This window comes from Triticum urartu, chromosome 1A (assembly GCF_056163025.1).
Source record: "Triticum urartu cultivar PI428250 chromosome 1A, HENAU_Tu73, whole genome shotgun sequence".
Taxonomy (NCBI): Eukaryota; Viridiplantae; Streptophyta; class Magnoliopsida; order Poales; family Poaceae; genus Triticum; species Triticum urartu.
This window is the reverse complement of record NC_141873.1, coordinates 316,280,952-316,306,213: the sequence shown is the minus strand read 5'-3', so window position 1 is coordinate 316,306,213 and position 25,262 is coordinate 316,280,952. Positions and strand designations below refer to the sequence as shown.

At 44.1% G+C, this 25,262-nt stretch overlaps 1 protein-coding gene and 1 pseudogene across 1 annotated transcript; one reads left to right on the top strand and one right to left on the bottom strand.

Annotated features, from left to right (window-relative positions):
• Positions 1 to 16,691: 16,691 nt before the first annotated feature.
• On the bottom strand, positions 16,692 to 17,876 carry LOC147991035 (uncharacterized; annotated as a pseudogene).
• Positions 17,877 to 18,425: 549 nt separating this feature from the next.
• LOC147991034 (uncharacterized) lies at positions 18,426 to 23,327 on the top strand. The gene is made up of 3 exons (XM_087538498.1): positions 18,426 to 18,911; positions 18,975 to 19,188; positions 23,176 to 23,327. The coding sequence occupies exons 1-3, from the start codon at positions 18,426 to 18,428 to the stop codon at positions 23,325 to 23,327; spliced, it is 852 nt and encodes a 283-aa protein (XP_087394624.1).
• Positions 23,328 to 25,262: the final 1,935 nt, after the last annotated feature.

The window sequence follows — 25,262 nt, the reverse complement described above, 5'->3', positions numbered from 1 at the left end:
CCACAGATATGATCATACTAGAGTCACAAGGGTTGGATGTAATCCTAGGGATGGATTGGATGTGCAAGTATGAGGGAAACATTGATTGTGCTAGTAGATCAATTTTTCTCACCACCCCAGAGAAGAAGAGGATCAAGTATGTATCCAGGCTTAAGCCTAAGAGGACTCGGGTGAACTCTCTCACGGGAGATGTCCAAGAAGAAGTACTAGTGGTGAAGGATTATCCCTATGTATTTCCGGAGGAGTTACCGGGTATGCCGCCAGATCGAGAGATTGAGTTTTTGATTCACTCGCTGCTAGGCACAGGACCTATCTCCAAGAGGCCGTATCGGATGACCTCTAATGATTTGGAGGAAGTCAAGAAACAGATTAAGGAGTTCCTAGAGAAAGGGTATATTCGCCCGAGTTAATTACCTTGGGGATCCCCAGTACTCTTAGTGGAGAAGAAGGATGGAACCTTGAGGATGTGTGTGGATTACCGCTCTTTGAACGAGGTGACCATCAAGAACAAGTATCCCCTACCTATGATCAATGACTTGTTTGACTAGCTAGAGGGAGCTAGTGTTTTCTCCAAGATCGATCTTCGATCGGGTTATCACCAGTTGAAGATCCGTGAGAAGGATATACCCAAGACAACTTTTACCACAAGGTATGGGCTTTATGAGCATACAGTCATGTCCTTTGGTTTGACTAATGCCCCTGCCTATTTTATGAGCATGATGAACAAGGTGTTCATGGAGTTCGTGGATAAGTTTGTTGTGGTACTCATTGATGACATATTGGTTTACTCCAAGAATGAGGAGGAACACGCTGAACATCTACGCTTAGTTTTGGAGAAGCTCAGAGAACATCAACTTTATGCCAAGTTCAGCAAGTGTGAGTTTTGGCTCAAGCAAGTTGGATTCCTTGGACATGTAGTGTCAGGTGAAGGGATTGCAGTGGACCCTACCAAGGTAGCGTCAGTCACAGAATGGAATGCACCCACCACAGTTGGCGAGATTCACAGTTTCCTTGGACTTGCAGGATATTACCAGAGATTTATTGAGAATTTCTCTAAGATTGCAAGGCCCATGACAGCGTTGTTGAATAAGGACACCAAGTTCGTTTGGACTGAGGAGTGTGAAGCCAGCTTTCAAGATTTGAACAAGCGTTTGGTTACAGCCCCAGTGCTAATCCTGCCTCACGTACACAAGGACTTTCACGTGTATTGTGATGCTTCACGTCAGGGACTTGGAGGAGTTCTTATGCAAGAGGGAAAGGTTGTAGCTTATGCTTCACGGAAGCTTCGACCTCATGAGTTGAACTATGCTAGGCATGATTTGGAGTTGGAAGATGTAGTGCATGCACTCAAGACATGTAGACACTATCTTATTGGGAATCGATGTGATGTTTGAATCTCAGGCAAAGGAGATGGTTGGAACTTATAAAGGATTATGACATGAGTCTGCATTATCATCCAGGAAAAGCCAATGTTGTGGCGGATGCTTTGAGCCGTAAGAGTTATGTTAATACCCTTACAGCAGGAGGTTTACCTCATGAGTTATGTGATGAGCTTAGAGACCTCCAGTTGGAAATAGTTCCAAGAGGTTATGTTGCCGCACTCGAGGTGCAGTCCACCTTGTTGGGAAGGATCAGAGAAGCCCAGAAGTTGGACCAAGGTATTGCTGAGATAAAGGAAATGATGAGCAAAGGGGAAGCAGAAGGATTCCGTGAGGATGAACATGGAACCATATGGATTGAGCAACGGATTTCTGTACCCAATGATCTAGAGATCAGGAAGTTGATTCTCCAGGAGTCTCATGACTCACCGTATTCAATACACCCAGGCAACACCAAGCTGTATTTGGACTTGAAGGAAAGTTTTTGGTGGGCCGGTATGAAGAGAGAAATTGCCGAGTATGTGGCAATATGTGATGTATGTCAGAGAGTAAAGGCAGAACATCAGAAACCAGCAGGTTTACTTCAGCTGTTGCCAATACCTGATTGAAAATGGGATAAACTTGGTATGGACTTTATCACGGGGTTACCCAAGACTCGTTCAGGTTATGATTCCATTTGAGTGATAGTCGATCGTTTGACCAAGGTTGCTCACTTCATTCTAGTGAAGACCACCTATACAAGTGCTAAGCTGGCAAAGATATATATGAACATGATCGTATGTCTGCATGGAGTTCCGAGGAGCATCGTATCAGATAGAGGAACACAATTTACCTCAAAGTTCTGGAAACAGTTACACGAAACTTTGGGTACCAGGCTAGAGTTTAGTACAGCCTTCCATCCGCAGACTGATGGGCAAACAGAGAGAGTCAATTAGATTCTGGAGGACATGTTGAGAGCTTGTGCGCTAGACTATGGGTCTAGTTGGGATGATAACTTACCCTACGTAGAGTTCTCGTACAAAAACAGCTATCAAGCCATTTTGCAGATGGCCCCTTTCGAGGCATTGTATGGCAAGAAATGCAGGACACCTTTGATGTGGAATGGAGTTGGAGATCGTAAAGTGTTTGGACCTGATTTGATCAGGGATTCTGAGGAGAAGGTCAAGTTGATTCATGACAGACTTAAGATAGCTTAGTCCATATAGAAGAGTTATGCTGATGCTAAATGCAAGGAAGTGACCTATGAAGTGGGAGATAGAGCATATCTTCGAGTGTCTCCACGTTGAGGTATTAAGAGATTTTTAGTCAAGGGAAAGTTAGCACCACGATTTGTGGGGCCATACAGAGTTTTGGAATGCAAAGGAGAGGTTGCATATCAGTTGGAATTACCAGAGGCTTTGTTAGGGGTTCATCATGTGTTTCATGTTTCCCAGCTGAAGAAGTGTCATGCAGAGATGGTGGACATTCCATTGAGAGATACAATGCCACTGGAGGCAATTCAGTTGGAGAATGATCTGACTTATGAGGAGAAGCATGTTAAGATTCTTGAGACTGCAGAGAGAGTCACTCGCACCAAGATCATCAGGTTCTGCAAAGTTCAGTGGAGTCACCACACCAAGGAGGAAGCTACTTGGGAATGAGAGGAAGATCTCAGGCAGGACCATCCGCACCTTTTTGTGGCCAACCCGAATCTCGAGGACGAGATTCATCTTAAGGGGGGTAGGTTTGTAACATCCCAATTTTATTAAATTTGGATGTTAATAGAATGATCCAATGCATATCATATTTCTTTGCATTTTGGAGTTTTTTGAAATATTCAAATAATATTTTTCCACTCAAGAAAAACAAATGAAAGGGGATAAGATGACTTCCTCAAACTTATAAAAGAGTGGGAAATTTTATTTTGAATATTATTTGAAGTTTTTGGAGTTTACTGGTATTTATTTTATTTGCAAAAAGTGCATTAATTGCATTAGGATTTTTTTCAAAATGTTCTGTGCTTAAATTAATGTTCATTAGGCTCTAAATATTGTATAGTTATTTTAGGAATTTTTGTGGTATTTTTATAAATTCGTTTCAATTTATTTAGGGCCACCTTTGTTTTCTGTCAAAAAAAAACACACACAGACTCACCGCAGTCTGGACCGAAACTAGGTTCGGCCTAGGTGAGGGAGTCCTGGACTAAGGGGTCCTCGGGCGTCCGGCCTGTTAGCCATGGGCCGGACTGATGGGCTGTGAAGATACGAAGACCAAAGACTGCACCCATTTTTGGATAGGACTCTCGTTGGCGTGGAAGGCAAGCTTGGCGACAGAATATGTGGATTCCTTTCTTTGTAACCGACCTTGTGTAACCCTAGATCCTCCCGGTGTCTATATAAACCGGAGGACTTAGTCCAGAGGAGATACATTATCATAACCATACAAGCGAGGCCTCTAGGGTTTAGCCATTACGATCTCGTGGTAGATCAACTCTTGTAATACTCATATTCATCAAGATCAATCAAGCATGACGTAGGGTATTACCTCCATGGAGAGGGCCCGAACCTGGGTAAAACATTGTGTCCCCTGTCTCCTACTACCATCGACCTCAGACGCATAGTTCGGGACCCCCTACCTGAGATCCGTCGGTTTTGACACCGACATTGGTTCTTTCATTGAGAGTTCCACTATGCTATCATCAAGAGGTTCGACGGCTCCTTCAACCATCTACAATGATGCTGCCCAAGGGGGGTCTTCCTCCCCGGACAGATCTTTGTGTTCGGCGGCTTCGCTCTGCAGGCCAACTCGCTTGGCCATCTGGAGCAGATCGAAAGCTACGCCCCTGGCCATCAGGTCAGATTTGGGAGCTTGAACTACGTTGCGGTCATCCACGGGGACTTGACCTTTGCTGGATTCGAGACAGCGGCTACCACTCCTGGCCACCCCCAGGGACATGACCTGAATCTGTCATCGGACTGCACCCAGGAGACAGCTCCCATAACCTCTCTGGCCTTAGATCCGGAGCAGACTGTAACACCCGGATAATTAAGCTATAGTAAAACTCTGCTAATGATGCCACATCACTTCAATTACTGTTTATAAACTCGTGTTGATTCGAACCGATACGGAATTCAAATTCAAAATCGAGTCGAATGATAAAAAATTTCAAACATTGAAACAAAAATGTTCGGGGGGTGCCCAATATTACATTGGTAATTATTGTGGAGAAAATACTTTTCTAGAAAATGCCTAAATATTTTAAAGTAAACTAAAATAGAAAATAAAATAAATAAAAGAAAAACAATAAAAACGGAAAACAAAACAAAAGAGAAAAAGAAAACCCCCACCTCCAGGTTCACAAAGTTCAGCCCTCGCTTGTTGAAGAATTCAGAAAGCTGAACCTCCATATAGTTCCTCCGGGTGCACTCGCGCCCCCTCCTCCCGAGTGCCGCAAGATGAACCTCCACGTTGTTACCCAGGGTTCTCTCAATACCCTGGTTGCTATACTGGATCTCATGAATAGCGTCAAAACAATACAGAAGTATGACTCTCAAGCCCACAAGATCAAGCGCTACCTCGCAGAAGGAAAGCCCTCATTCTCCACTATTGCTAATGATGAAACCTTGTACTTCAAGGGCCGCCTAGTGGTGCCATGTTCAGAGGAAATCCAGGATATGAGACAGGGGGTTATGCAAAAAGCTCATGATACGCCTTTGCCTATTCATCCCGGTAGTACAAAGATGTACCAAGACATACGTCAGAGATTCTGGTGGTCTAATATGAAGCAAGACATTGCTCGATATGTTGCTGAGTGTGACATTTGCCGTCGTATCAAAGCTGAACATCAAAGGCCTCCTAGAACTCTGCAGCCTATCTCTATTCCTGAATGGAAATGGGACCATGTTGAAATGGACTTCGTCACTGGATTTCCCAAATCGTAGAAAGGTAATGATGCTATTCTTGTCGTCAATGACCAGCTTTCTAAAGTTGCACATTTTCTGGCGGTCAAGGAAACAATCACTGCTAGTCAGCTTGCAACTCTCTACATGTCCAGAATTGTTTCACTTCATGGTATTCCACTGGTTATCAGTTCAGACCATGGCAGCTTGTTCACTTCAAGATTCTGGGCAAGTTTCCAAGAAGCTATGGGTACTCATATGTCGTTCAGTACTGCGTTTCATCCTCAGTCGCAAGGACAAGTTGAACGTGTCAACCAAGTTCTCGAAGACATGCTTCGAGCTTGTGTAATTTCCTTCGGCAAGAAATGGGAGGAATCTCTTTCGCATGCCGAGTTCTCTTATAATAATAGCTATCAAGCTAGTCTGAAGATGGCCCCCTTCGAAGTGTTATATGGATGAAAGTGTTGGATACCTTTGAACTGGTCAGAAACTAGGGAACGTCCACTCTTCGGTCCCGATATTATCCAACATGCCGAAGAACAAGTCCACATTATTCGTGAGAATCTCAAGACTGCTCAGTCATGTCAGAAGAGTCAGTATGACCATCATCATAAGACATGGTCTATCAACCTAGCGAAAAGGCTTATCTTCGTGTTACACCAGTGAAGGGTGCTCACCGCTTTGGGATCAAGGGCAAGCTAGCTCCTCGCTATATCGGTCCCTTCACTATTCTCGAAAGGCGTGGAAAAGTGGCATACCAACTGGAGATTCCGACGAACCTTTCTCAGGTTCATGATGTGTTCCATGTGTCACAGCTCCGCCGTTGCTTCAAGGACCCAATCCGAGCAGTGGATCATGAAGTGCTCGAATTGCAACAGGACCTCTCCTATAAAGAGCATCTGGTCCGCATTCTCGACCAAGCTGAATGCCGCACATGTCAGAAAGCGATCAAGTTCCTCAAGGTCCAGTGGTCGCATCACTCTGAAGATGAAGCCACGTGGGAGCGCGAGGACCGCCTGCGTGATGAATACCCCACACTGTTCCCCTCTACCTCCTAAAATCTCGGGACGAGATTTCTTGTAGTGGAGGAGTTTTGTAACGCCCGGATAATTAAGTTACAGTAAAACTCTGTTAATGATGCCACGTCACTTTGGTTACTGTTGATAAACTCGCGTTGATTCGAAACCGATACGGAATTCAAATTAAAAATCGAGTCGAACGATAATTTTTTTCAAACATTGAAAAAAAATGTTCGGGTGGTGGCCAATATTACATTGGTAATTATTGTGGAGAAAATACTTTTCTAGAAAATGCCTAAATATTTTAAAGTAAACTAAAACAGAAAAGAAAATAAATAAAAGAATAAAAATAAAAATAGAAAACAAAACAAAAGAGAAAAAGGAAACCCCCCAACCCCCCAGAGCCAACTGGCCCAGCTAACCAACAACTGGGCCGGCCCCAAACCGACCAGCCGGCCCCCTGCCTCGTCTCCCTTCCCTGTTCCCCCGACCCGGGTCAGAACAGGGGCGCACTCCTGCCCAACCGCCTCGTCGGCACCGGCGCCGGGAGGGGATAAGATCGCCAGCGCCGCGCCTCCTCGGGTCTCCTCCCCACTCCACCTCACGCTCCCTCTCGGCCTCTCCGCTCAGATCCACCCCACCACCCCCGAGCGCCACCGCCGCCATGGCTCCGGCCTAGCCACGGCCACCATGCCCACCTCGCCGCCCCACTGTGTCTCCAAGGGCCGCCGTCGTCCGCTGCTTCGATTGGTGCACCCCGTTCGAGTTTGGAGCCACCGCAACGCCCACGATGCCGCCGTCTTCCTCCTCTGCTCCGACGAGCTTCGCCGCCGCTCTTCACCAACTCCGGCGACGCCCCTGCTGCTACTAAACCCCCAAGGGCCACAGTGTGTGCCACTCGATGAGCCCCCGCTGCCTTCTCTCTTGCGCGCGCCCTAGCTAGCTGTCGCCGTAACACCCGAACGCAGCGCCACGGAGTGATATGTCTCCGTCGTATCTACTTTTCCAAACACTTTTGCCCTTGTTTTGGACTCTAACTTGTATGATTTGAATGGAACTAACCCGGACTGACGTTGTTTTCAATAGAATTACCATGGTGTTATTTATGTGCAGAAACACACGTTCTCGGAATGACCTGAAACTTCACGGAGCGACTTTTCAGAAAATATGAAAATACCTGCAAAAGATGAAGGCCAGGGGGCCCACCATCTGTCCACGAGGGTGGGGGGCACGCCTGCCCCCCTAGGGCGCGCCCCCTACCTCATGGGCCCCCTGTTGCCTCTCCGACTCCAACTCCATATATTGTGTTTCGGGGAGAAAAAAATCAGAGAGAAGAAATCTTTGCGTTTTACGATACGGAGCCGCCGCCAAGCCCTAAAACCTCTCGGGAGGGCTGATCTGGAGTCCGTTCGGGGCTCCGGAGAGAGGAATCCGTCACCATCGTCATCATCAACCATCCTCCATCACCAATTTCATGATGCTCACCGCCGTGCGTGAGTAATTCCATCGTAGACTTGCCGGACGGTGATGGGTTGGATGGGATCTATCATGTAATCGCGTTAGTTTTGTTAGGGTTTGATCCCTAGTGTCCACTATGTTCTGAGATTGATGTTGCTATGACTTTGCTATGCTTAATGCTTGTCACTAGGGCCCGAGTGCCATGATTTTAGATCTGAACCTATTATGTTTTCATCAATATATGAGTGTTTTTGATCCTATCATGCAAGTCTATAGTCACCTATTATGTGTTATGATCCGTTAACCCTGAAGTGACAATAATCGGGATACTTACCGGTGATGACCGTAGTTTGAGGAGTTCATGTATTCACTATGTGTTAATGCTTTGTTCCGGTTCTCTATTAAAAGGAGGCCTTAATATCCCTTAGTTTCTGTAAGGACCCCGCTGCCACGGGAGGGTAGGACAAAAGATGTCATGCAAGTTCTTTTCCATAAGCACGTATGACTATATTCGGAATACATGCCTACATTACATTGACAAACTGGAGCTAGTTTTGTGTCACCCTAGGTTATGACTGTTGCATGATGAACCGCATCCGGCATAATTCTCCATCACCGATCAATTGCCTACGAGCTTTCCATATATTGTTCTTCGCTTATTTACTTTCCCGTTGCTATTGCTATCATCACTAGAAAATACCAAAAACATTGCTTTTACTACCGTTACCTTTTGTTACCGTTACCACTACTATCATATTATTTTGCTACTAAATACTTTGCTGCAGATACTAAGTTTCCAGGTGTGGTTGAATCGACAACTCAGCTGCTAATACTTGAGAGTATTCTTTGGCTCCCCTTGTGTCGAATCAATAAATTTGGTTTGAATACTTTACCCTCGAAAACTGTTGCGATCCCCTATACTTGTGGGTTATCAAGACTATTTTCTGGCACCGTTGCCGGGGAGCATAGCTCTATTCTTTGAGTCACTTGGGATATATATATATCTGCTTATCATTATGAAGAACTTGAGAGATCCAAAAACCAAGATCTATCCCTCAACTACGAGGGGAGGTAAGGAACTGCCATCTAGCTCTGCACTTGATTCACCTTCTATTTTGAGTAAGCTTGCGACACCTACACCTGCTTCTGCTATTCGTTCTGATATGCCGCATGTTATTGATGATGCCACTTCTGCTATGCATTATACTTATGATGAGAGTACTTCTATGCTTGATACTACTGTGCCACTTGGTAAATTTCTTGATGAACAACTTGCTAGAGCTAGAGAAATTGAAAATATTGAATCTGATGATACTGATGAAAGTCATGATGAAGAATCACTTGTTATTCCTAAGGGTTATGTTTTTGATCAAGAAGCTTCTTTAGCTGTTTTAGCTTGCAAAAATAGAAATGAACTCAAAAGGTTATTAGCTAAATGGAGTAAGCAATCTCTAAATGCTAGAATGAAACATGACCCTGCTTTTGCTACTTCACCTATCTTTGTTACTGATAAGGATTATGAATTCTCTGTTGATCCTGATATAATTACTTTGGTTGAATCTGGTCCTTTTCATGGTTATGAATCTGAAACTGTTGTGGCACATCTTACTAAATTGAATGATATAGCCACCATGTTCACTAAAGATGAGAGAACTCGTTACTTTTACATCCTTAAAATATTTCCGTTCTCATTAAAGGGTGATGCCAAGATATGGTTTAATTCTCTTGATCCTGGTTGTGTGCGTAGTCCCCCAGGATATGATTTATTACTTCTCTGCTAAATATTTCCCTGCTCATAAGAAACAAGCTGCTTTAAGGGATATATATAATTTTGTGTAAATTGAAGAAGAGAGTCTCCCACAAGATTAGGGGAGGCTTCTCCAATTACTTAATGCTTTGCCTGATCATCCTCTTAAGAAAAATGAAATACTTGATATCTTTTATAATGGACTAACCGATGCCTCCAGAGATTACCTGGATAGTTGTGTTGGTTCTGTTTTTAGGGAAAGAACACCGTATGAAGCTGAAATTCTATTGAATAATATGTTGACAAATGAAAATAATTGGACACCTCCGGAGCCGATTCCTGAGCCTATTCCTAAACCAACTCTGAAGAAGAGGGGTATTCTATTTCTCAGTCCTGAAGATATGCAAGAGGCAAAGAAATCTATGAAAGAAAAAGGTATTAAAGCTGAAGATGTTAAGAATTTACCTCCTATTGAAGAAATACATGGTCTTAATTTACCGCATGTTGAAGAAACATATAATCTTAATCCATTACCTATTGAAGAAACTCATGGTCTTGATAACCCGACACAGGTAGTAAAGGTAAATTCTCTCTACAGATATGATAAAGCTGAAATCCCATTTACTAAATTTGCTAGCCCATGCTTAGATGAGTTTGATAAATTTATGGCCAAGCAAGAAGACTTTAATGCTTATTTTGGTAGACAATTTAAATACAATTCAAATATGCTTGAACACTTGGGTGATTATATGGCTAATGTCAAAAGTGAACTTAAACTTATTAGTAAACATGCTTCTATGGTTACCACTCAAGTAGAAAAAGTATTTAAAGCTCAAAATGATTTGCTCAATGAATTGAATAGTAAAGATAATGATAATGCTGTTAGAGTGGCTACTAGAACTGGTAGAATGACTCAAGAACCTTTGTATCCTGAAGGCCACCCTAAGAGAATTGAGAAAGATTCTCAGAGAAATAATATAGATGCACCTAGTTCGTCTAAAAAGAAGAAAAAGAAAAATGATAGGACTGTGCATGCTTCTAGTGAACCTATTACTGAAACACCTGAGAATCCAAATGATATTTCTATTTCTGATGCTGAAACTCAATCTGATAATGAACCTGAAACTAGTGATAATGTTAATGATAATGTTCATAATGATGCTCAACCTAGTAATGATAATGACATAGAAATTGAACCTGCTGTTGATCTTGATAACCCACAATCAAAGAATCAATGTTATGATAAGAAAGACTTTGTTGCTAGGAAACATGGTAAAGAAAGAGAACCAAGGGTTCAGAAACCCATGCCATTTCCTCCCAAACCATCCAAGAAAAAGGATGATGAGGATTTTGAGCGCTTTGCTGAAATGATTAGACCTATCTTTTTGCGTATGCGATTAACTGATATGCTCAAAACCAATCCTTATGCTAAGTACATGAAAGATATTATTACAAATAAAAGAAAGATACCGGAAGCTGAAATTTCCACCATGCTTGCTAATTACACTTTTAAGGGTGGAATACCAAAGAAACTTGGAGATCCCGGTGTACCAACTATACCATGCTCCATTAAAAGAAATTATGTTTAAAACTGCTTTATGTGATCTTGGAGCCAGTGTTAGTGTTATGCCTCTCTCTTTATATCGTAGACTTGATTTGAATAAGTTGACACCTACTGAAATATCATTGCAAATGGCTAATAAATCAACTTCTATACCTGTCGGTATTTGTGAGGATGTGCCTATTGTAGTTGCAAACATTACTATTTTAACAGACTTTGTTATTCTTGATATTCCCGAGGACGATAGTATGTCTATTATTCTTGGAAGACCCTTTTTGAATACTGCAGGGGCTGTTATTGATTGCACTAAAGGCAATGTCACTTTTCATGTTAATGGTAATGAGCATACGATAACCTTTCCGAGGAAACAACCTCAAGTTCATAGTATCAAGTCTATTGGAATAATGCCATCGATTATATTTGGAGGTTTTGAATTTCCTCTTCCTACTGTCAAGAAGAAATATGATATTCTTATTATTGGGGATGTGCATATCCCCGTTGAGGTAACATATTGTAATTCGAAATTTCTCCAGTTCCATGTTATTCGGAATGAGTTCGTTAACAAGACTTGATCAGCCTTCTAGTGGATTCCTTTTGATGATCATGAGATGGATGAAACTAGAAGGCACAACCTTCTGTACCCCACTTTTACTTTCTGATATTTATATTAAATAAAATAAAAATAAATATTTTTTCTGTCTGTTATCTGATTATCCGTGTAATATAAAAATACCTTGAAAATAAAAGTTCTCCAAATGCCCTGAAATTTAAATATGATTTTTTCTAGAATATTTGAGAATATTTGGCACTGAGAACACAACAGGGGGTCAACCACCTGCCCACGAGGGTGGAGGGCGCGCCCTACCCCCTGGGCGCGCCCCCCTGCCTCGTGGGCCCATGGTGTCCCTCCTCCACTTATCCTTTCACCCACACACTCCTTCCTCCCACAAACATGAATAACCATCTCAAACACGAGTTCTAGCTCACTTTGCTGCCATTTTCGATCTCCTTGCTCAAAGCACCTCTCATAAAACTGCTTGGGGGAGATTGTTCCTTGGTATGTGACTCCTCCATTGGTCCAATTTTTTTTCTAGTGCTTTATTCATTGCAAATTTTTGCTGCTTAGGTGACCCTGTTCTTGAACTTGCATGTTAAATTTATATGGTTCCAAGTAGTTTTGATGCATGATATAGACTCTAGGCACTTGTAGGAGTAGTTTCTATCAATGTTATTGAGTTTGGTTTACTTTTATTTTGAAGTTACTAAAAATTTCAGAATTTTTCAGAAAATGATGAGGATACTTTTGAGGGGCTCATCGAGCCAAAGCTCGAAGGAAAAGGCACTTGAGCCTAAGTATAATCTGCCGCGCACCACGGAGGTTAGGGCGTGTAAATGGCCTTCCGAGGATTTCTTGAGAGCGGCCGGGATTTATGAAGATTTTCATGAATTGGCTAAGAATGCAAGCCTCACCTCTTTCCTCCACGACCAATGCGATCAATATCTCTTACTCACAAATATCTTTGTGCAAAACTTTCATTTCCATTCTAGGAGCTCACCACCTACGGTGGAATTTTATTTATATGATGAGCACAAGGAGATGTCACTTTATGATTTTTGTCGGGTTTGTTTAGTCCCTTTTGAGGGCAAGACAGAAGAACCACATCGCGATGATGTGGAGGGGTTTATTGATACTATCACTGTAGGGGAAACAAGGAAGGTTTCCGATGCATGAATCACTAGCATACATTTTCCCGTTTTACGTTATTTTGCACTATTTGCTAGTCGTTGCTTAACTGGCCGCGGAAACTGTGGAAACCTTAGTATCCCTGATATTATTATTTTGCTCCACGGTTTATATGGTGATAACTCTGTTAGTATGGGCGGCATTATTGCCAAACGGTTAAGTCTGAACCGTACAAAGGGCCCCATCTTTGGAGGCATCTATGCTTCACGCCTAGCTGCACATTTTAACATACCTATTAGGCGTTATGAGAAGGAAGAAAAAGTGTTGCCTCGTGTTTATCTAGATTATAAAAGTATGGTGTCACATGATTTTATTGTTAAGAATAGGGAAGGAGAGCTTAAATATCAATTGTTCTTTAATAACCATCATCCTGAGACTATTACCCTGCCTGCTCCTTCTTTGTTTGATTTATCTATAGGCCAGTACCTTGTTCTGTTGAAGGCTATTCACGCCTACTGGAACCCTGCACCAGCCATGGAGCCAGAGCCGGAACCACAAGTTGATCCTTCACGACAGTCAAATTACCAGTGGGATCCGGAGATGATTGTCAGCCAGTGGCAATCGGAGTCTTCCTCTTCTTCTTCTCAGTACAACCCCAACTATTATTATGGATATCCACCAGGCCAGCCATGGCCATAGACCAACTTAGGCCAAAAGCCTAAGCTTGGGGGAGTACGTATTTCCCACCGACATTACATTTATGCTCACACACTGATTGCTAGATGTCGGTGCTCATACTTTTTCATTGTATCATCCATGCTAGTTTATTTTCCTTTTTATGCTTTCTTCTTGTATGTTTAATAAACCTTAAGAAAAACCAAAAAAAATTAGTTGTAGCTTTTAATCAGTTTAATTTCCATGCTTGTAGTAGTAATTAAAAACAAAACCCGAAAAGATTTCCTGTTCTTCTTTTGCTTGTTGGGAGCTTTCCCGTGTAAATAGTTTTATTTCTTTTCTTTTCTTTTCTTTGGGGGTCGATAGGAGAAGACCATAATTAAATTGTTGAAGTGGCTCTTATATGCATTATTTTTTATCTGACAAAAGAGTCCATATTGTCTTGTCTTCTCCTTTTTATTGAATGCTTGCAGATTCCAGCATAGTCCAATGCACGTGCACTATTATTATTATTCACATCGTTCGGTCGTGCAAGTGAAAGGAAATTATGATGATATATGATGGACTGGCTGAGATAAGAAAAGCTGGTATGAACTCGAACTCTTTTGTTTTTGTAAATATGATTAGTTCATCGTTCCTGATTCAGCCTATTATGAATAAACATGTTTGCAATGATAATTAGAGATCATAGTTTCTTGTGCCTTGCTTGATTAGTTATGAGTTATAATGGTTTACCTTGCGTGCTAACATGCTATTGAGATAGTTATGATGTGGTATGATAGGGTGGTATCCTCCTCTGAATGATTTAAGTGACTTGACTTGGCGCATGTTCACGCATGTAGTTGAAACAAAATCAACACAGCCTTCACGATATTTATGTTCATGGTGGATTATATCCTACTCATGCTTGCATTCGGTGTTGATTAATTTTAATGCATGTTCATGACTATTGTCGCTCTCTAGCTGGTCGCTTCCCAGTCTTTTGCTAGCCTTCACCTGTACTAAGCGGGAATACTGCTTGTGCATCCAATCCCTTAAACCCCAAAGTTATTCCACATGAGTCCACTATATCTACCTATATATGGTATCTACCTGTCGTTTCAAGTAAATTTGTATGTGCCAAACTCTAGACCTTCAAATAAATATCCTGTTTTGTATGCTCGAATAGCTCATGTATCAACTAGGGTTGTCCATATCTTCCATGTTAGGCGGGTTATTCTCAAGAGGAGTGGACTCCGCTCCTCACTCACGAGATAAATGGCTGGTCACCGGGATGCCCTGTCCCATGCTTTATGCAAACTAAATAAAAATAATTGCAAACAAAACTCCCCCTAGGACTCTTGTTAGTTGGAGGCACTCGTTGTTTCGAGCAAGCCATGGATTGATGCTTGTTGGTGGAAGGAGGAGTATAAACTTTACCATTCTGTTTGGGAACTGCCTATAATGTGTGTAGCATGGAAGATATCGCCATCTCTTAGTTGTTATGTTGACAATGAAAGTATACCGCTCAAAATATTATTCACCTCTATTTCAAAACCGAGCTCTTGCACCTCTACAAATCCCTGCTTCCCTCTACGAAGGGCCTATCTATTTACTTTTATGCTGAGTCATCATCCTCTAAAAAGCACCAGTTGGAGAGCACCGCTGTCATTTGCATTCATTATTGTTAATTTACATTGAGTATGACTTGACTAGATCTCTTTTACCATGAATTACAATGTCTAGTCAGTCCTTGGTCTTTAAAGGTGCTCTGAATTTATGTTTTGCGGTCTCAGAAAGGGCTAGGGAGATACCACCTTGTTATATCATATTATGATTGTTTTGAGAAAGTGTTGTCATCCGAGATTTATTATTATGGCTCGCTAGTTGATTATGCTATTGATATGAGTAAACTTGAGACCTATGCGTTATTGCAAATGTGGTTACTTATAATCTTTGCTGAAAACTTGAATGCTGGCTTTACATATTTACAACAACAAGAGCAAACAGAGTTTGTAAAAGTTTTTCTTTATCACTTTCAGTTTGTCAACTGAATTGCTTGAGGACAAGCAAATGTTTAAGCTTGGGGGAGTTGATACGTCTCTGTCGTATCTACTTTTCCAAACACTTTTGCCCTTGTTTTGGACTCTAACTTGCATGGTTTGAATGGAACTAACCCGGACTGACGCTGTTTTCAGCAGAATTACCATGGTGTTATTTATGTGCAGAAACAAACGTTCTCAGAATGACCTGAAACTTCACGTAGCGACTTTTCAGAAAATATGAAAAATACCTGCAAAAGATGAAGGCCAGGGGGCCCACCACCTGTCCACGAGGGTGGGGGCATGCCCCCTACCTCGTGGGCCCCCTGTTGCCTCTCCGACTCCAACTCCAACTCCATATTTTGTGTTTCGGGGAGAAAAAAATCAGAGAGAAGAAATCATCGTGTTTTACGATACGGAGCCGCCGCCAAGCCCTGAAACCTCTCGGGAGGGCTGATATGGAGTCCGTTCGGGGCTCCGGAGAGGGGAATCCGTCGCCGTCATCATCATCAACCATCCTCCATCACCAATTTCATGATGCTCACCGCCGTGCATGAGTAATTCCATCGTAGGCTTGCTGGATGGTGATGGGTTGGATGTGATCTATCATGTAATCGAGTTAGTTTTGTTAGGGTTTGATCCCTAGTGTCCACTATGTTCTGAGATTGATGTTGCTATGACTTTGCTATGCTTAATGCTTGTCACTAGGGCCCGAGTGCCATGATTTCAGATCTGAACCTATTATGTTTTCATCAATATATGAGTGTTTTTGATCCTATCATGCAAGTCTATAGTCACCTATTATGTGTTATGATCCGTTAACCCTGAAGTGACAATAATCGGGATACTTACCGGTGATGACCGTAGTTTGAGGAGTTCATGTATTCACTATGTGTTAATGCTTTGTTCCGGTTCTTTATTAAAAGGAGGCCTTAATATCCCTTAGTTTCCATAAGGACCCCGCTGCCACGGGAGGGTAGGACAAAAGATGTCATGCAAGTTCTTTTCCATAAGCACGTATGACTATATTTGGAATACATGCCTACATTACATTGACGAACTGGAGCTAGTTCTGTGTCACCCTAGGTTATGACTGTTGCATGATGAACCGCATCCGGCATAATTCTCCATCACCGATCCATTGCCTACGAGCTTTCCATATATTGTTCTTCGCTTATTTACTTTCCCGTTGTTATTGCTATCATCACTACAAAATACCAAAAACATTGCTTTTACTACCGTTACCTTTTGTTACCGTTACCACTACTATCATATTATTTTGCTACTGAAACAAACATGCAAGATACGATGGCTGGCGACGTACGCTGGAGGGTTCGCTTCGCAGCGGATCTGGTGACCGCATGTCACGTCACGCTTGACGATGGCGAGCTCTGGCTTCGCGGGGAGGCTCTCCGGATCGTGCTGCTCGATACTAGGGGGCACACGGTGGATGCACGCTACCTACGCCCTGGTGAGTGGATCGATATCGGGGACATCGTCGCTTTTCCTTGCCACTTTGCTAGGGTTTGTGACAGATCTCCGGCGAACGGAGGAATCTCCGGCGGGGATGCGCCGCCGCGTGGCTCACCGCGTGGGCTCGCGGTACACGGGAGCGTTCATGCGGATCGGGACATGCATCGCCGAGCACCACGTATGACAGATGGACCCGAGGTCCTGGGGCGCGGACCGGTCCGCCATGGGACGGATGCGCGACACGTAGGCGAGGGAAGATCCAACCGCCATGAGAGCGATGGAGCTAGGGTTTCCGGGGGCGCCGCGGGTATAAAACATACGGCTGCTACCCCTTCCCCCATTTTGGATCTCGACGAGGGGCTCGCCCACTTCTGGAGCGCTTCGCCTCTCGCCAGATCTAGGGTTCGTCCTAGCTTTGCTTGGTGGGAGGGTAAAATCCGTGGCGACCTGCGTTCTTTTGCCCAAGTAGTTGCCTCTCAATCCCCCACAAATCCCCTTGCTAGATTCAAAGAGAAGCCACCTACGAGATCTCTCATGAATCCTGCTGCTAGATCCAAAGATAAGCCACCTGTTGAGATGAGAGGGGATGGATTTGGTGCGGGCAGCCATGGGCGCGGCGCTGGGCGTTTCGATCGTGGCCACGACCGCGGCTTCGATTCTAACGTCTGGAAGCGCAAGATGGAGATGGGAAGCTCCTCCACCACCAACGACAAGTGGGATGAGGCGGCCGGCGGCCTGCAGGCGAACCGAACCCGGCAATCCCAATGGGATGGGGATGGCGGTGACCTGCAGGACTCTCAGGTGCCGGCGACGACCGATGGGCAGCAGGAACCTCCTCCCCACCGCCAGGAGCTGCGTGGTTGTGACACCGGAAGCGACAAGGCTCACCACGCCTTCGACAAGAACACTGCCGCTGCTGCTAACCGCGAGTACTCCTCCTCTGGTACTATTGCTCCTCGTGATACTTGTCAGATCTGCCATCTTCCTGGGCATTTCACTATTAGGTGTCCTCAAGCTCTCTGTGATAGATGTAAGAAGAGAGGTCACATGTCCTTTGTCTGCAATGAGTTCTTTCCTTGGGATTACACACCTGTGATGTGTGCTTTTCGAAGTAAGGGTCAGGGCTTCTTTTACATTCCTGATTATAGCGTGGATAGGTAGAGTAGGGATAACATTTTCAACATTGTTGTCACCATTACTGATGGCTCTGCTCAGACCAAAGATATTGAACACAAATTGAGTGTTTACGTTGGCCAGGGATGGCGTTGCTCTGCTAGATTCTTTGCTCCACAAAAATTTGTCATGAGAATGCCGAACCCTAGAGAGGTTGACAGAGCTCTTTTTGTTGAAAATATTAAGTTCAAAAAGTGTGGGGTCAGTGTCAAGTTTTCTCCTTGGTCTGAGGATATTGATTCTGAGGGGCTGTTAGAGATTGCCTGGGTTAAGGTCGGAAAAATTCCACCCAACAAGAGATGTGATAAAACTATAGCTTATGTGGGAGGCCTTGTTGGAATTACCCTGGAAGTTGATATGTCTACCATAAATCGCCCATCCTCTGTCGGAGCTAAAATCGGCTGTAGATCGATAGCTCAACTCCCTGCCACTGCTGAAGGGGTGCTTGCAGGACGTTTCTGCAGGTTTACCTATGAGGTTGAGGAGGTTTTGGTTAAAAATCATGTGGACACAGAAACTGTTGATCCTATTCCTGATGAAAGGACCAAGCCAGACCAGACTCCCAAGAGGAAACGTACTGAACAAGAAAAAGGGATGTTGCAGCCCGAGTCTGCTGGGCATGGCAATATTGGGGGCTCCTACCGTGGTGGCAAGGCCTGTCGCCTGCTATACGATGATAAAGTGGGATCTCCTTCTACTGAAAGTGATGGGGATAATTCTCTGCTCATTGAAACATTACAGAGAGAAATTGAGGAGAAAATGAAGGATGGTGAGGTAGCTTCTTCCAACTGGATTGTCCCCAGGAATCCTGTTGTCGTGGAGAAAACTGCTCAAGATATTCAGGTGAAGAAAGCCATACATAATAATTTTGCTTCACCCTGTCAGACTGCTTCTAACCATTCTCAGATTGTGGAGGTAACTGGTGAGGTGGACCCTGGGATCAAGACTTCGTGCAGCTATGTGGTACAACTCCCATCCCCTGAAAACACTGAAGAGATCATTCTCACTCCTCCACTAGCAACTGAAGCCCCACTGAGATTCAGCAAGCGTAACCTCTCTGGAATGCAGGACAAGGTGGAGGACAAGGCCAAAAAAATGGCTAGTAAGAGAAATTTGGAAGGTAATAATATTCCTGCCTCCAAAAATTCATTTGATGTGCTTTCTGATAATGAGTTAATTAGCAGAGCTAATAAGATAGGGGTAGAAATACCCAATGATGATTTCGTTGTTGTTAACATTATTAGAGAGCTTGAATGCGCCCGAAAAGAATTAGATGATAAAAAAGAAGATAATAATACTGATAAAGAGCAGGATAACATGACTGTGACATATGGCTTAGGCAGGAATACCCCTGTGAATTTAGAGTGGTTAGACCAGGAAGAGCATATTTTTGAGCGTGTTTCTTCTGTGAAACCTAAGCAGAAAAAACATAATAAATCCAATATCAAAATTCCTAGGCCTGTGACTAGGAGTCAGAAAAGAAAAAACACTGAGAAAGAATTGTTATGTAACCCTGCCCCGTCTCCTGGTAGGGTTACTCGAGCCAAATTCCACAAAAACGTTCCAAATGAGAGCCTCATTTGGAACTTCGAGGGAAAGGGATGGCCACCTGCCTCTCAGACATGATTAGTGACCATTCCCTTGACTTCCTGGGTCTAAAAGAAACTATAAAAAAGAGTTCACACCTAAGTGTTTGAGAAGAATTGACCCCTTTGACATATTCCAGTGGAACTGGGTGCCCTCTATGGGCAAATCTGGGGGCATTTTATGTGGTACGAGGAAAGATACTTTTGATATAGTATCCTGTGCTAAGGGCAAATATGTTCTACAACTAGCGCTGTTTGACAAAAAGAAGAAAATTCAATGGGGGCTGTTGGTAGTTTATGGATCGGCGCATGATGAGTTCAAAAATGAATTCCTGGTGGAGCTAGCATCCTTTTGTAGTGGCATGACCATACCCTACATTGTGGGGGGAGACTTTAACATCCTGAGACATTCGGGAGAGAAGAATAAGAAGATGGTGAACAATAAAGCCACTGACCTGTTTAACTCCATTATCAATACACTAGCTCTTAGGGAGATCCACATCAATGGGGGGAAGTATACCTGGACTAACAACCAGACTCATCCCACGCTAGAAAAGCTAGACCGAATCCTTATGTCTGAATGCTGGGAAGATATTTTCCCACTGGTCTCAGTGAGGAAATTAGTTCGGGAACTTTCTGATCATAACCCACTTCTGCTGTCCTCCGGGGAAGAGGGGCGCGAAGCCCCAAAACCCCGCGAATTTCGTTTTAACCTGTCCTGGATCAATGATGACAAGTTCATGCCCACTGTGAGGAGAATATGGGCTAGAAATGTGGCTTCATCAGATCCAATTGATGTCCTGAACATCAAGCTGAAAAGAATCAAAACTTATTTTAAAGGTTGGGGCTCAGATAAGTATGGGCACGATAAGAAAAGGAAAGAAGACCTATGTATGGAACTAGCTATGCTTGAGGAACTGGAAGAAGAAGATATATTGCCTCCTGACTTGTATAGTAGAAAAATGGATATCAACGCTGAGCTCTATGAGCTCCTGGTTAATGAGGAAATATTTTGGCTCCAACAGTCCCACGAGCGCTGGCTGCTCAAAGGAGACCTAAACACTGACTATTATCATAAAATTGCTAATGGACGGAAACGTAAAAATACAGTCCAATCACTTAAAGTGGGAGAGACATTGATTGAAGGCACGGACAATTTGATTGCACACGCCACCGAGTTCTACAAAGAGCTGTTCGGACCAGCCCCTGGTAACCGGGTTCATCTTGACCCGGGAACCTGGGCCCCTGAAGAGAAATTAGACGAAAAAGATAATAAGGATCTTTGTCGAGAATTTACAGAACAAGAGGTCAAAGAGGCTCTTTTCGATATGGCCCCTAATAGAGCCCCTGGACCCGATAATATCCCTGCTGAGTTCTATCAGGTGTGCTGGGATATAGTCAAAGATGACATTATGGCCCTTTTTAAAGCTTTCCACCAAGGGACACTGGATGTCCAGCGGCTTAATTATGGAGTTATTACTCTACTCCCTAAGGTTTCTGAAGCCGAGAAAATCCAACAATACATGCCTATCTGCTTGTTGAGATGCCCATATAAGTTGATCACCAAAGTTCTTGACCACAGAGTTGCCATTTATGCGAACAAACTCATTAGTACTACTCAAAACGCCTTTGTAAAAGGGAGAAACATCATGGACGGGGTCCTGTCCCTTCATGAAATCCTTAATTACACTTATGTTAAGAAGAAAGTGGGAATCATCCTTAAGTTGTACTTTGAAAAAGCCTATGATAAGGTGAATTGGGACTTTCTCCTAGAATGCCACAAGATGCGGGGCTTTGACAAAACCTGGTGTGGTTGGATTGAAAAGATACTTCACAATGGGACAGTGAGCATCAAATTAAATGGTAGTGTTGGGCCGTATTCTCAAAGCAAAAAAGGGGTTAGGCAGGGGGATCCACACTCTCCTTTCCTGTTCAATCTAGCAGTTGAGTGCCTCACTAAAATGATCAAAAATGCCCAAAAAAACAAATTTATTGTGGGCTTGGCTGCAGACCTCATCCCTGATGGGGTGGTAGTCCTACAATATGCGGATGATACAATCATTTGTATCGAGGATGATGTTTATAAGGCTGTCAACCTGAAGTTGCTGCTATATATGTTTGAAATGATGTCTGGCCTGAAAGTTAACTTTCAGAAAAGTGAGATCCTCCTTGTGGGTGGAGATGAAAATACGGTGAATAAATATGCAGAAATCTTCAACTGTGAGGTTGGCAGTTTCCCGCTCAAATACTTGGGAATGCCTGTGAGCTATGCTAATCTAAAATCTTCCGATTGGGAGTTTATTATTGGTAAGTACCTAAAGAGGTTCGAGGCCTGGATCGGCAACACTGCCTCAATGGGAGGGAGGCACACTCTGCTTGATTCTGTCCTCACACAGATATCTCTCTACCACATATCTATGTGGCTCATGAATAAGACTTTCATCGAGAGGCTAGACAAACACAGACGTAGGTTCTTCTGGCAAGGGTGCAACAAAAAGAGGAGATACTATCTTGTTAAATGGAGCAAGATATGTAGATCCAAAGACAAAGGGGGTTTAGGTATAAAAGATCTTAGAAAGCAAAATATTAGTCTCATGGTCAAATGGTGGTGGAAATTAGAGACACAAAACGGGCTATGGCAGGATATAGTCCGGGCCAGGTATCTTCGCAACACCTCTGTTGCTGAAGTTTCCCCCAAATTCTCCGACTCGCCCTGTTGGAAAGATTTGCTCAAGATTAAAGATATATATATGATGGGCAGAAAGATTGAAACTGGTGCTGGGAACTTGATTAGGTTGTGGAAAGATCCAATAAATGGGCTGACCCCATTTCAAGATCAGTATCCGCACTTGTTTGAAATCTGTAACTACCCAACAAGCACCCTAGACCAAAAAGATAGGCTTAACGACGCCTCTATGTTCAGACATAGGCTTACCCCTGAATTGTCCAAACAATGGGAAGATATGCGTGATGTAGTCAATAAAATTCCCCTTACTGAGAGGGATGATCGTATTTTCTGGGGACTCAACCAGAATGGCAAGTTCACCACTAAGTCAATATATAAGATGCTGGAGAAACCCCTGAGTGGGTGCCATTATAGATGGATTTGGAAAGCCAAGATCCCTCTTAAAATCAAGATCTTTCTGTGGCAAATGTCGCAAGACGCAGTCCTTACTAGAAAAGTGATGAGCAAAAGAAAATGGACAGGGAATCCCTGTTGCTCTTTCTGCAAACAGGTGGAAATGGTGCAACACTTGTTCTTTACTTGTCCTGTGGCCAGAATTGTCTGGCAATCCATTGGAGTAGCTCTTGGCACTAATAGATGCCCGTCGGACTACTGGCAATACTTCGTGTGGTGCCACAAATTCCTTCCTTGGAAGCAAAAGTTTTATACAGTGGGCTTAACGGCCGTATGTTGGGCCATTTGGTTGGCACGCAATCGAGCTACTTTGAAAAGAAACAAATTAAGACTCCTTTTGAGATTGTGTTTTCTCTATGTTCCTTTCTACTCTATTGGACAGGGCTTCAACAAGGAGAGGACGCCAAGGATCTTCGCGCTGGAGCTGAGATGATCAGGACTGGGATGATGCAGCTGATGAAGATGTGTGGTGCTGTCAAGCAACCAATCCAAGGTGCCCGATGCTCTCTGGAGATGCACTGGATGAGGAGATGACGGGCGCGCGATCTCAATACTGCTTCCCCTCGAGTTTCATGCGACTGTGTTTTTGATACTTTGATCTGATCTTTTGAGAATGTAATAGGTTAGGTGTTATGTTGTGCTATCCAGGTTTTCGCCCCATGATACTCGTTTCGATGGCGAGCGAGTATGGTGGGTTTCCTGGTAGTGCTAGAACTCGCTATACCTCTTTCCCTCCTCCTGTTCTTCTAGCTTGAACTGGTTGTATTTCCGTTCTTTGCAATGGAAAGGGGTAAAAAGCCCGGTTCTAAAAAATATTATTTTGCTACTAAATACTTTGCTGCAGATACTAAGTTTCCAGGTGTGGTTGAATTGACAACTCAGCTGCTAATACTTGAGAGTATTCTTTGGCTCCCCTTGTGTCGAATCAATAAATTTGGGTTGAATACTTTACCCTCGAAAACTGTTGCGATCCCCTATACTTGTGGGTTATCACGGAGCTCGTCGCCGACGAGTCTCCGATGACCAAATGGTCACGGGCCAGTGCCGGTTGCACTCACCGCACCCCGTAGATCCTCCCCAGCCTCTCCGTTTGTTCGTTAGCTTGCCGTAGCTCCGATCTTCTCGAGCTCCCGTACGCGTCGCTGCCCGCGCTCGTCGCCGGCAGCCGTCCGGTGACACTTTGGTCCCGGGCTCGTGTCATTGTGCTCGCGCGCGCACGTAGGCCTCGCCCCGCCCTTTCGTTTTCCCAATAGCGCGCCGCATCGCCGTTGCCATTGCTCGCTCGAAACACCCCGCCGCCGGCGAGGTCGTACTGCTCGTCTCCGGACACCGCAGCCCGCGAAACCACCACCAACCGACGCGTCGTCGTCTTGCCATTCTAACGCGCCCAGCCACGACCAAAATGATGCCCTGTGGGCGATTTCTGGTGAGGCCCGAGGACGTGCCGCCGCGAACAAGCTTGCTGGCGTGATTCCGACGAGTCGCCGACCGTCGCTGAGCTGGCCTGACGCATGGGCCCCCTTGTGTCGCTGACAGATGTGCAATGGGCGATGGGCCCAGACCCCTGCGCCATAGGATTTAGACCGGCGTGCTGAACTATTTGTTGTGCCTAGGTGGGGCTGCGACGTGTTGATCTTCCGAGGCTGGGCATGACCCAGGAAACTGTGTCCGGCCAAAGGGGATCGAGCGTGTTGGGAAATGTGGTGCACCCCTGCAGGGAAGTTATCTATTCGAATAGCTGTGTCCCTCGGTAAAAGGACGACCCAGAGTTGTACCATGACCTTATGACAACTAGAACTGGATACTTAATAAAATACACCCTTCCAAGTGCCAGATACAACCGGTGATCGCTCTCTCATAGGGCGACGAGGGGAGGATCACCAGGTAGGATTATGCTATGCGATGATACTCCGTGAACTTACCATCTACTCTCTTCTTCTGCTGCAAGATGGAGGTGGCCAGAAGCGTAGTCTTCGACAGGACTAGCTATCCCCCTCCTATTCTGGCATTCTGCAGTTAAGTCCACATATGCTACCCTTTTTACATTCGATACCAATGCATACATATGTAGTGTATCTCCTTGCTTGCGAGTACTTTGGATGAGTACTCACGGTTGCTTTGCTCCCCCCTTTTCCCCTTTCTATACCCGATTGTTGCAACCAGCCGATGGAGTCCAGGAGCCAGGTGCCACCGTCGATGACGACTCCTACTACACTGGAGGTGCCTACTACTACGTGCAAGCCGCTCACGACGACCAGGAGTGGTTCAGGAGGATCCCGGGCAGGAGACCTGCGCCTCTTTTGATATGTATCCCAGTTTGTGCTAGCCATCTTATGGCAACTTGTTTAACTTATGTCTATACTCAGATATTGCTGCTTCCGCTGACTCGTCTATGATCGAGCTCTTGTATTTGAGCCCTCGAGGCCCCTGGCTTGTAATATGATGCTTGTATGACTTATTTTATTTGTA

Bases quoted from the DNA above. Each gene is read 5' to 3' on its own strand.
- LOC147991034 (XM_087538498.1), top strand. From the start codon at position 18,426: ATGTCTACCATAAATCGCCCATCCTCTGTCGGAGCTAAAATCGGCTGT. The intron at 18,912-18,974 runs GTGAAGAAAGCC...AACCATTCTCAG, and splicing joins AAACTGCTCAAGATATTCAG to ATTGTGGAGGTAACTGGTGA. The intron at 19,189-23,175 runs GTAATAATATTC...TCTATTGGACAG, and splicing joins TAGTAAGAGAAATTTGGAAG to GGCTTCAACAAGGAGAGGAC.